Source organism: Hippopotamus amphibius, chromosome 9 (assembly GCF_030028045.1).
Source record: "Hippopotamus amphibius kiboko isolate mHipAmp2 chromosome 9, mHipAmp2.hap2, whole genome shotgun sequence".
NCBI classification, from domain to species: Eukaryota; Metazoa; Chordata; class Mammalia; order Artiodactyla; family Hippopotamidae; genus Hippopotamus; species Hippopotamus amphibius.
In genome coordinates, this window is record NC_080194.1 from 44714784 (window position 1) to 44727411 (window position 12628).

At 38.4% G+C, this 12628-nt stretch overlaps 1 protein-coding gene across 1 annotated transcript; it reads right to left on the bottom strand.

The window, feature by feature from the left end:
- Positions 1 to 7291: 7291 nt before the first annotated feature.
- On the bottom strand, positions 7292 to 8263 carry LOC130860866 (olfactory receptor 2AT4). The gene has a single exon (XM_057749408.1). The coding sequence runs from the start codon at positions 8261 to 8263 to the stop codon at positions 7292 to 7294; it is 972 nt and encodes a 323-aa protein (XP_057605391.1).
- Between the last annotated feature and the right edge of the window lie 4365 nt (positions 8264 to 12628).

The following is a 12628-nucleotide window of genomic DNA, read 5'->3' on the forward strand; positions in this document are numbered from 1 at the left end:
TTGTATAGGTCCAAAGCTCTTTCCATTTTACCTTCCAGGTGAGATGAACCTATCAGGTGAAAAACGAGTTGTGCTGCCAAAGGTTCTGCCCACTGACAGGATTTACCTTCTTGTTAATCCTTCAGAGCCCTCCTGAATGGGCTGTAATGCAGCAGCAGTCCACTTTTGGGTCCCAGCACATTTTGAAGAACTATTTGTAAATCAGGCCTGAATTTTTTCTTCTTGAGGGAGTGGATTATAGGGAATTTCCCATGAGGCTGTATGCCGAGTTGATGGGAAGGTATCAATGTAGCAAGACGGTGCATCATGGAAGTCTGAACCCTGACTCATGAAATTGCCTTGTGCCTTCAGGATCTTCTTGCGCTAATATAACATTTATTACTTTACTTCCACTTGATGATGGGATATTTCTGTACATATCCAATTTACATTTTGTTTGTTCAAGTTAATACCCAATTCATAAGGGTCTGTTCAGGACCCATGGTCAATTCCTTGTCAGGTTTTCAGTCTGCACTAGGGCCAAGAATTATTTCTTAAAAGGAGAATAGTTATTAACAGAAAAAAAAAGCATGGTTCACTCTAAACTCCCAGGGGCTGCACCGTGTTTCTCCTATCAATAGTGTAAAAACTCAAAACCTCAAAGAGGACTTTTAAGTTTTGCCTATGACAGAGTACCTTCTTTGGAACTAATCTTCCTGCCAAAAACAACTGTAAAAGCTGGACAAAATGTGTAAAACAATTGTTTGAAGGCTTCAGAGAACAACCAATGTCAGGCCTTGAAGGACTGTGATCCTTGAGGGTAGGAAGGCTCGTGAGGTAATTTCCACCTGACCCCAGATTTTTACCTGAGGGCATTTCCCAATTTGCAGGACTGGAGAATAGAGCTCAATTAGAAAACTAAAGTCCTGCTAGGCGGGGGAGATGCAGGTTGGAAATTTGGATTACCAAAAAAGACTGGAAATTAAAGGGCAAAATGTTGGAGAGGAGAGTACTGCCGAGAAGGAAATTCAGAATGTGTGTACAAGTTCGCTTCAAGTCATTGACCAACTCCTAAGATGTGCATGTACAGGGAAGGCTTCAAGACCCAGAAGAATACAGCAGCTGGGAGGTTACAGAGCTGCAGAAAGATTTTAGCAGCCACATAATGCTGGAGAGTCAGAGGCTGGAATCAAGCCCTATCCAAGTGGATGAGGCTTGGTAAGTGCTCCAGGATTTAGAAAGTCTCAAGGGAAATTAAAAACACATTTTGAGTTGGAAAAAAAACGAAAGTACAATATATCAAAATTTGTAGGAAATTGCTAAAGCAGTAGCTAGAGGGAAATTTATAGAGTTTAATACTTATATTGGAAAAGAATAAAAGTCCCATATCAACAATCAAATCTTCCACGTTAAGAAACTAGAAAAGAAGATCAGGGACTTCCCTGGTGGTCCAGTGGTTAAGACTCCACAATCCCAATGCAGGGGCCCAGATTCAACCTCTGGTCAGGGAACTAGATCTCTCACACCACAACCAAGACCTGGTGCAGCCACATAAATTAATTAATTAATTAAAAAAAAGAAGAAGATCAAATTAAGCCCAAAGTATGTAAAAGAAAGAAAATTATAAATATAGAGTAGGAATCAATACGATTGAAAACGGAAAAATAACTGAGAAGAATCAATGAAACTAAAAGCTGATTCTTTGAAAAATCAATAAAATTGATACATTTATAGCCAGATTGACCAAGAAAAAAAAATAGAAGACACAAATTACCAATATTGGGAATGAAAGCAGGGACATCACAGACATTAAAAGGATAATAAGAGACTACTACAAACAACTCTATGCCTATAAATTCTATAATTTGGATGAAATGAACAAATTCCTTGAGAGGCACGAACTACCGAAACCCACTCAAGAATAAATAGATAACTGAAAAACTTCTATATCTAGTAAAGAAATTGATTTTGTAGTAAAAAAAAAAAAAAGAAATTTCCCTAAAAGAAAATTCCAGGCACAGGTGGTTTCATAGGAAAATTCTACTAAATATTTAAGGAAGAAATAATACCAATTCTACAGAATATTTTCCGGGTTATAGAAGAGGAGAGAAAACTTCCCAACTCATTTTATGAGGCCAGCCAGCATTAACCTAATATCAAAATAGGCAAAGAGATTAGTAGAAAACTACAGATCAATATCCCTCATGAATGTCAATGCAGAAGTCCTAAACAAAATATTCAAAAATCAAATTCAGCAGTATTTAAAGAGGATAATACATCATAATCAAGTGGAATTCATCCCAGGAATAAAGAATTTGTTCAACATTCAAAAATCAATCAATTAAAAGCCCACCATATTAATAGACTAACACAAAAAATGTATCTAAATATAAACCTAACAAAATATGTGCATGATCTACAGGCTAAAAACTACAAAACACTGATGGATAAAATCAAAGAAGATCCAAATAAATGAAGAGATACCCATGTTGATGAATTGGAAGACTCAATATTGTCAAAATGTCAAATGCCCCAAATTTGATATGTAGATTCAACACCATCCCAATCAAAACTCAGCAAGTTGGTTCCAAAATTTATATCAACAAGCAAAGGAGGGGCTTCCCTGGTGGCACGGTGGTTAAGAATCTGCCTGCCAATGCAGGGGACACGGGTTCGAGACCTGGTCTGGGAAGATCCCACATGCCACAGAGCAACTAAACCTGTGTGCTGCAACTACTGAGCCCGCGTGCTGCAACTACTGATGCCCGCAAGCCTAGAGCCGGTGCTCTGCAACAAGAGAAGCCACGCAATGAGAAGACCCGCATTGCAAAGAAGAGTAGCCCCTGCATTCTGCAGCTAGAGAAAGCCCGTGTGCAGCAACAAAGACACAACACAGGCAAAAGTTAAAACAAATAAATAATAAAATAAATCTTAAAAATAAAAAGCCTGTGGTTTTCCAATTATTAAAAAAAAAAAAATCCTAAGGAGCTAGAATAGCCAAAATAATTCTGAAAGAGAATAACAAAGTTGAAGGATTCACATTACCCAATTTCAACAGTAAGTATAAAGTTATAGTAATCAAGATGCTGTGGTATTGGTGAAAGGATAGACATATATCCCAAAGGAACAAAACAGAGAGTCCAGAAATAGACATAACTATAATCAATTGATATTTGACAAAAGTGCAAAGGCAATTTAATAAAGAATAGGCTTTATAAAAATGGGGCTGGCTGTTGGTTGGAATGTAAATTGGTCCAGCCACTATGAAAAACAGTACAGAGATTCCTTAAAAAACTAAAAATGGAACTACCATATGATCTAGCAATCCCATACTGGGCATATACCCTGAGAAAACCACAATCCAAAAAGACACATGTACCACAATGTTCATTGCAGCACTATTTACAATAGCCAGGACATGGAAGCAACCTAAATGCCCATCAACAGATGAATGGAGAAAGATGTGGCACATATATACAATGGAATATTACTCAGCCATAAAAAGGAATGAAATTGAGTTATTTGTAGTGAGATGGATGGAACTAGAGTCCATTATACAGAGAGAAGTAAGCCAGAAAGAGAAAAACAAATACTGTATGCTAACTCATATATATGGAATCAAAAAAATGGTACTGATGAACCCAGTGACAGGACAAGAATAAAGATGCAGATGTAGAGAATGGACTTGAGGACATGGGGTGGGGGGCGAAGGGGAAGCTGGGACGAAGTGAGAGAGTAGCATTGACATATATACACTACCAAATGTAAAATAGATAGCTAGTGGGAAGTTGCCACATAACATAGGGAGATCAACTCGATGATGGGTGATGACTTAGAGGGCTGGGATAGGGATGGTGGGAGAGAGGGCATATGGGGATATATGTATAAATACAGCTGATTCACTTTGGTGTACAGAAAAAAAACTGGCACAACAGTGTAAAGCAATTATATTCCAATAAAGAGCTTAAAAAAAAAAAAAGAAATACACCAAGAAAAAAAATGGTGCTGGAACAACTGGATGTCTATACATAAAATAAAGTAAAATAAAATAATAAAATAAATTTCAACTAAACCTCACCTTACCTCAGATTAACTCAAAATTGTTCATAGACTGAAATGGAAAATATAAAATTATAAAATTTCTAGAAGATCAATTTTAGAGACTTCTTGTTTTCTGTAGGGCAAAATCTGCATGATCTTTATCAATGAGTATTTAGATATGATCAAACGGTGTAACCCATAAAGTAAAATTTGATAAATTGGACTTCATCAAAATTAAAAACTTTTGTTCTGCAAAAGACACCATTAGGAGAATGCAAAAACCAGCCACCAACTAGGAGAAACTATTTTCATATCGCATAAACGATAGAGAACTTGTATCTAGAATATATAAAGAGCTCTTAAAATTCAGCAGCAGGAAAACAATCTGGTTAAAAATGGGCAAATAATCTGAACAGATTTCACCAAAGAAGATATATAGATGGAAAATGAGCATATGAAAGAGGCTCAGCATCATTTGTCACAGGGAAGTGTAATTAAATTAAATTACAACCACATTCTCGGGGGGGGGGAGTCAAGGAAGGGAGGGAATATGGGGATATGTGTATAAAAACAGATGATTGAACCTGGTGTACCCCCCAAAAAATAAAAATAAATAAATAATTTGTACTAAAAAAAAAAAAATTACAACCACATTGAGTTACCACTACATACCTATTAGAATGGTGAAAATTAAAAACAGACAATACTAAATGATGACAAGGAGGCAGAACAACAGGGACTCTCACTCATTGCTGGTGAGAATGCAAAACAGTATAACCACTTTGGTAAACAGTTTATCCATTTCTTTTTTCATGCAGTATCTTAGTTCCCCAACCAGGGATCAAACCCATGCCCCCTGCAGTGGAAGTGCAGTCTTAACCACTGGACCGCCAGGAAAGTCCCTATCCATTTCTTATCAAGCTAACAATATACCCAACAAAACTAGTCCTAGGTTAATAAATTATATTGATGGCATTTGTCCATCGATATGATGTAGCAAGAAGGGCATATTACCTCAATCAAACCAAAATTCATAAACTCAATCCATTAAAGATAAAATGTCAGACATATAAAATTGAGGAATATTCTACAAAATACCCGACTATTGCTCTTTCAACTAAATTAATAAATCTTATTTTTTAAGAGCAGTTTTAGATTCACAGCAAAATTGAGTGGGAATTCTCATATATTCCCTGTCCATTCCCCCTTCTCTCCCCCACACCCAACTTCCCCAACTATAACATCCTGCACTCCAGTGGTACATTAGTTATAATCCATGAACCTATATAACACATTATCACTCAAAGTCCATAATTCACATTAGGGTTTACTCTTGGTGTTGTACATTCTCTGGGTTTAGACAAATAGATAATAACATGTATCTACTATTATAGTATCATACAGAATAGTTTCACAGCCCTAAAAATCCCCTGTGCTCTGCCAGTTCATCCCTCCCCTGCCCCAACCCCTGACAACCACTAGTATTTACTGCCTCCATTGTTTTGCTTTTTCCAGAATGTCATACAATTGGAATCATATAGTATGTAGCCTTTTCAGATTGGCTTTTTTTCACTTAATAATCTGCATTTAAATTTACTATTACTCTTCAAAACTATCAAGGTCATGAAAGACAAGGAAAGACCAAGAAACGGTCAGTCAAGGAGCCATGATAATGAAATGCAAAGTGGTATCCTGAATTAGATCTTAGAATGCAAGAAGGACGTTGGTGGAAGACCTGGAGAAATTTGAATAAAGCTTGCAGTTTACGTTTTTACCAATGTTAGTTTCTTAGTTTTGATAGCTGTACCATGGTTATATAAGACGTTAAAATTAGAGGAAGCTTGATGAAAGGTAGGTGGAAACTCTGTGCTATCTTTGTAACTCCCGGTAAATATAAAATTATTTCAAAATGAAATATTTTAAATGGCAATAGAACTATTTAACTTAAATCTAATCTGTTTTAAGTAAAACTATAACATTTTTAAAAGACTTCTCAATGTGCTTTAAGTTGTTCTTATGATTTTTCTTGTTTTTATATTATATCCCTCTTAGGATGTACAGTCAAAGCACTGTTTCAATGTCTCTTACAATAATTTTCTTCATGATCAGGCCATTAATTTGACAGACATCCAGGGTCAAATGTTTCTGTTTATTTTAAATAGGGGGAGAATTGTGTTTTTTTCTCTTTGATTTCTTTTAATTCTGTAGAAATTGTACATACATCTAAAGTCAGATTGTACATTTAAGTTTGTCTTGCTTTCATTCCTGTCCCCTCCTCCCTGTTCCCTCCCTCTCCTTGTAGGTAACCATCTTTATTAATTCAGAGGTTTCATCCTTCTAGGTTTTTCTGAAAATTTAGACAAATTGTCTCCTTTCTTACAAAAAGACTGCTCTGTAGCTTGCTGTTCTCACTTAGCATATCCTAGATGATACCAAATCAGTACATAGAGAGTTTATCACTTCCTTTTAATAGCTGCATTGTACTTTTTTATAGTTTTTTTCAACCAGTCCCCTATTGATGAATGAGTAGCCTACTGAATTATTGCCAGTATATTTTTGAGATAGATTCCTAGAAATGATATCATTGGGTTGAAGGGAAAATGTATATACACCTCAGGTGGGTATTGCCATAGTGCTCTATCAATTTGCATCCTCACAAGCAATTTATAACAGTTCTGATTTTCTACTTGCATATCACAAAAATATTGGATTTTTGCTAATGAGATTATGTGAAAAATGGCATTTAGAGCAGTTTTAATTTGTGTTCTTTTTATCAATATTTTTATACAGTGGACGGAATACTTTTTCATTGTTTAAAGACTGCTGCATTTTGGGGGGGGGTAATCTGTCTTTTCACATATTTTGCACATTTTTATATTGGAATGTTAGACTTTCTCTTCTAAAAATTTGGGAACCCTTTATCTATTTTGGATATTTGCCCTTTCCCTGTGATGTAAGTTGTTTGTTTTTTGACTTTGCTTATAAAGACTTTTTTGTCATGCAGATTTTTTAGAAAAGGCTTTTTGAATTGTGAAGTAGTGAAATTCTTGTACAACAATTCAAGATATCATATAAAGATTAACATCATTCCATTGCACCAGGGGGAAAGCCCTGGACCAAAATATGATAACCACTGTTGAAGCCGTCTGCTCAATTGAATTTTCTTTTACCATTCTATATTCATTAATTTATTTATTCAGGAATATTTATTGAGTTCCTAATCTGTGCTGGCCACTGTTATTGGGTATCCTGAGAGCAGAATTAGCTGCATCTAAAGGTCAAGGGCTCCTATCCCAGACTGGGCCTTGAGACATGCTATTTTGGCAATGGCTGCCTTGACATCCTTGTTTCTTAGAGTGTAAATGAGGGGATTGAGGATTGGTGTGAGAATAGCGTATGCTACATTGCCCATGATGTGGAAGTCGAGGGGCAGGTCAGCCCTGTAGGCCACGTAGGCTACAGCAATGGATGAGTAGTAGGTACCAACCACCAGGAGGTGGGAGCTGCAGGTAGAGAAGGCTTTCGAGCGTCCTTCTCGGGAGCTGATGTGAAGCACCGAGGCCAGGATGTGGGCATAGGAGAGAAGCACCAGGAGAAGGGGCAGGAAGGACACCACCATGGCGATGCAGAAGCCCATGAGGGTCTGGGGGGTGGTGTCAGAGCAGGAGGCCTGGACCACAGCCAAGTGGTCACAGAAGCAGTGGTAGATGTGAGCAATGTTGTCATATGCCATGTGGGAGGTCTTCACCACTGCTGGGATGGGCAGAAGGAGAGCAGTGAGCCAGGCACTGGCTGCCAGTGCAGCATTGGTCCGTGGGGTCATGAGGACAGGGTAGTGCAGTGGGCGGCAGATAGCCACATAGCGGTCATAGGCCATGACCACCAGGATGAAGGCTTCAGAGCATGTAAAACTTTGGAAGAGGTACATCTGCAATAAGCAGGAAGTAAAGCTGAGGAAGTGGTCCCCAAACAGAAATAGGGACAGCATCTTGGGGACAGTGGTTGTGGTGAAGAGGATGTCCAGGGCTGAGAGGTTGATCAGGAAAAAGTACATGGGCTTGTGGAGGCTGGGCTCTGCCACCACAGCCACCAGGATCAGGGTGTTACCCATGAGGATAAGAAGATAGAAGAGGAGAAAAATAAAAAACACAGGGAGGAAGAGGGACTCTGGCAGAGAGGGGATGCCCACCAGGTAGAAGACTGGTGAGCTACCCACTGATCCATTACAGGTTGTAGCCTCCATGGTGAGATAGAGCTGGATTTCTGGGAGATGGGCAGCTGGAACATCTGGACACTGGAATATCTGGAAACCATAGAAGCAAAGGATTCTGGAATGAGAATTCTATGATATTTACTCTCTAGTCAAAATATAAACATGGTATTTACAACCAGCTGTGGTATTGACTCCTACCATGTGAACTCAAAACTTCTACCTCCTTGCTTTTGTTGAACATTAATTATTAATTAACTAATAACCTACCCAATGAAAGACATAATGTTCAGTTGATACAGTGATGAAAATGAAGAAGGCAAGCAAAGTCCCTATCTTCTTAGAGTTTACATTTTACTAGGAAAATCAGATCTAAACAGTAGATTGTTGAATTGTGATTGTGAAAAATTCTCTGAAAAGATTTCCGCTAGTCTTCATCTTAGATTTTGTGTATCTAGTTTGGGATGTCAGATCTCCTAAGTCAAGTCCTTAAACTCATGCCTTTACTTTTGCTCAAAGTTCCACCATGTTGTTTTGGGAGGCCTACTTTCTCCAAGGTTATTAGCAACATGCTCTTGCTCACATAGTTATTAAGCTTATTTTTCTCTTGTATATCTTGAGCAGTGGTTCTTCTCGCCTTCTTTTAAGTTAGGTGTCTGGACTTCTGTTCCTGTGTAGGACATAGTAGGTCATGGTAGCCCAACACTTTCACTGCAAAAATTAGGCAAATCTGGATAAATTACACGAATCACATTTCTTAGTAAATTGGAGAAACGTGGGTGCAAGAAGGATGTGAAGAATTGGAACTCCAGGGAGGAGGGGTTCTCCAAAGTGGACTGCTAATCACCTGCTCTTTTCTTCTCTGGGAATATGATTCTGAGATTACTCCCTCTCTGATCTTACTTTTCATAAAATGTCTTTCATGCCATTGAATCATAAAAATGCCAAACCTAGAAATGTCCAGCTAGCTTTTTTTTTCCTTCATAGACAAAAGGGGCAAGGACTTGCCCAAGATCACACAGCCAGTCAGCCACAGAGCTAGGACCTGAACCCAGGCTTCTGACTCCAAGACCAGGGCTCCTTAGTTTCTATACTATGTCCCCTAGAGAATCTGGAAGCTTAAGTTTTCATGTGGGGACAAATTGGGGCATAGATTTTCTCTTTCCTTCTTCATTTCTAAGATGATATTGTCAGCAACAACCATAAATTTCAATTTGTTCTTTGGTCTTTTAAACGTGGAGGGTGGCCTGATTCCCTGTTAGGGAGTGAAGGCTGGTAAAATGTCTTTGTGAAAGACACCTGGAACAGGCCACTCCATTGTGAAGGCTTCCTTAAAAGAAAAAAACAATTGTTCTAGAGGTCAGCTCCCATTTCACAAGAAGGAAAGCAAAACTCCTGCACCTCAACTTAAAAGAGTTAACCCTCAGCTGACCAAACCCCATCTGCCTAAACCAATCACCAGGTGTCTCTCATGCCCAAGTTGATGCAAACTACATTTATTTTCCTGCACGTTGTTAGAGGTCAGAGAAGTCAATTTTGGATTTAAGGTCACTGAGTTAAGCTGAGTTGGGGTTTGAGGGGCAGAAATTCAGAGCCATGAAGTGCAACTGTACCCCTCCTCCTCCCACCTCTGGACCATTTCTATTCAGTGGGGGAGACAGATGCTGAGTCTGAAGTCAAGAAACAGTGTCTTCTCAAGGTCTACCAACAAGTTCATAGCAGAGCTGGGTCTTAAACCCAGTGTCCTGGCTCCCATCCAGTGTTCATAAGGATTTTTCATAAGAAAGTGATTCCCTAGCCTGCCATTCAAAGCTTATCTTCTTGTAAGCTTATTTCTCCTTACCGTAGTCAAATGGCAACTTCTTGTTCTTGTCTTGTTCTTCTTCCAAACTAAGCTCCAATATACCCTCCTCCAAGAGGCGTTTGCTGATCTTGCCTGGCTTGCAGGCTTCTTTTTTGGGCTGTCACAGTTCCTGTGCTTTTTTTCTGTCATCACTATGATCACACTGGGTTATCTGTCTATTTGTGTGTCTGTGGCTTCATCAGACTAGGAATACTTGTGGGACTGTAATAGGCCCTGATTTTTTCCATTTAATGATGCACCACCACCCTTCTCAGGAGCTTGGGGCTCCAGAGACAGGGACCAGAAGGCAGCTCTCTGAACTGGCTTTTTTACTGAATCACAAAATGAAAAGTTTTACTTTAACCCTCTTCTTATACAGATGGGGCATACAAAAAGGGAGGCTCAGAAGCAGGCTGTGATTTGCCCAAGGTCACACAGTAAGTGGGTGACAGCACCAGAACTAGACTATCAGCAGGGCTGGATTATCGCCTTGAGCCCAGGGTAACTCAGCAGTGAGTCCAGGCTACCCCACCTACTTGAGGTCATAAGACAGATCAACCAGTTGAGGTTTATTTGCTCATCCCAAGGCACTGAAGTACTCCCTTCCCTAAATTTCTATTTGGCAGAGTGGGCCTATGCAACAGAAAAACAAAGCATATGCTTAGGACACCAGACAGATAGGAGCAGCAAAAAATGTTTTTGAAAGAATTTAGTGTTTGACATTTTAAAAAAGCATTGGTGTAGCATCATGGTAAAAATCAGAAATTTTCTGGTTTTCTTTACATTTATTTTGTGGTTTAGATTAAATGATTTTAAGGACACTAAACATTATTAGAAGACCATTTCCTTGGTCAGGATTATCTACGAGCCAGTTACAGGGCTGGTGGGGGGACAGAGAAGGACAGAAAAACAAATCACTGAATGCCCAACCTGACACCATACATTTCTCCTCCCATCACCCAACCCTGCCAGGGAACAGTTATGCTCCTTCAACAAATGAGAAACTGAGGGTTGGAGAAGAACAGATATTTGTTGAAGGCTGGTGGGGTAAGAGCAGAGGTTGTTCTGGAGCCAGCTTGCTGCAAAGGACTTGAGTCCCGCTTGGCAACCAAGAGTTCTGGCTCCTGGGCCAGCTCTGCCACTCTCTTGCTGTTACTTTTGGCCTCTAAGCCTCAGTTTTCCCACCTGCAAAATGAGAGCTTTGGAAGAAATGGTCTCCTCCAACTCAACATATTTTTTTGTTTGTTTCTTTGTTTATTATTGAGATCAAACATTTTTCATATTTTAATGGATATCTGCACTTTTATAAATTACACTTTCAGGGCATTTCCCAATATTCTGTTGAGGAGATTGTCCATTTCATACTGACTTCTAAGCTCTATTTCAATGATATTATGCAGTGCACATGTGTTATCCTAGTTGTTCATTTGCCTTTCAAGTTGGTTATAAAATCCTTTGGTGGAGAAAGATATTAATATCATAATATCATGGATAAATACCTTTACAAACAGTTTTTTTAAATTTTTAATATTTTAAAAATTCTGATAATCAGAATTAATAATATGAATTAAATCAGAGGGAAATAAGGCAGAATATTATTATTGCATACTAAGAAAGTTCAAAAAATTCGGTGAAGAAATAAGTTGTTACCTTTAAGATTTTTATCACTGAGATAAAACATACACAAAATCCACAAAACGTCCTTGTTCAGCTTGATGAATTTTTACCTATGTTGACACTCACGTATCTACCATCTAGACCAAGATATAGAACACTTTCACATCCCAGAAGTTTCTCTCATGCTCTTTCCCAGTCAGTGTCACCCTCTTTTGAATTTTAAGTGTGTGTTTGTTTCAGTGAGGTATAATTCACACATAGCAAAATGAACCAAAAATGTATAACACTCATGTGACCACAATCCAAATCAAGATTCAAGACATTTTCATCAACCCAGAAGTTCCTTCTTGCTCCTTCCCTGTCAACATCCCTCTACAAACAACCAGTATTTTGACTTCTATCATCCTAGATTAGTCTTGTGTGTTCTTGAACCTCATGTGAATAGAATCATAGAGGCCCTGCTCTTTTGGTCTGGCATCTTTCACTCGACATGAGATTGAGGGGTCACAAGTTAATTCTCTTTTTTAACTGCAGTATTCCATCGCATAAATATACCACAGTTAATTGTCCATTCCTCTTTTGCTGTGCATTTGAGTTGTTTCCAGTTTTGCGTTGTTATGGTGCAGTTACTAGGAATATTCTTATATCAAGAGCTTAATAAAGAAGCCAAAACAAAATAGACATATCTCCGATAAAAATCACCTCATTGAACCAGCAATAATTAACTGGAAAATTATGAGAGCTTCCATTCGTAATAGAACTAAATTACCTATACTATAATCATCAGTGCCTAACTTAATAAAAATTACACTATATCTTTGCAAAGGAAACTATAACATTTTATTGGGACAAACAAAGAGACAGAAGTGATAGAGACCAATCATGTACCCGGATATTTCAGCTGCATATTATTAAAAATGTTTAGTTTTCCTAATTTT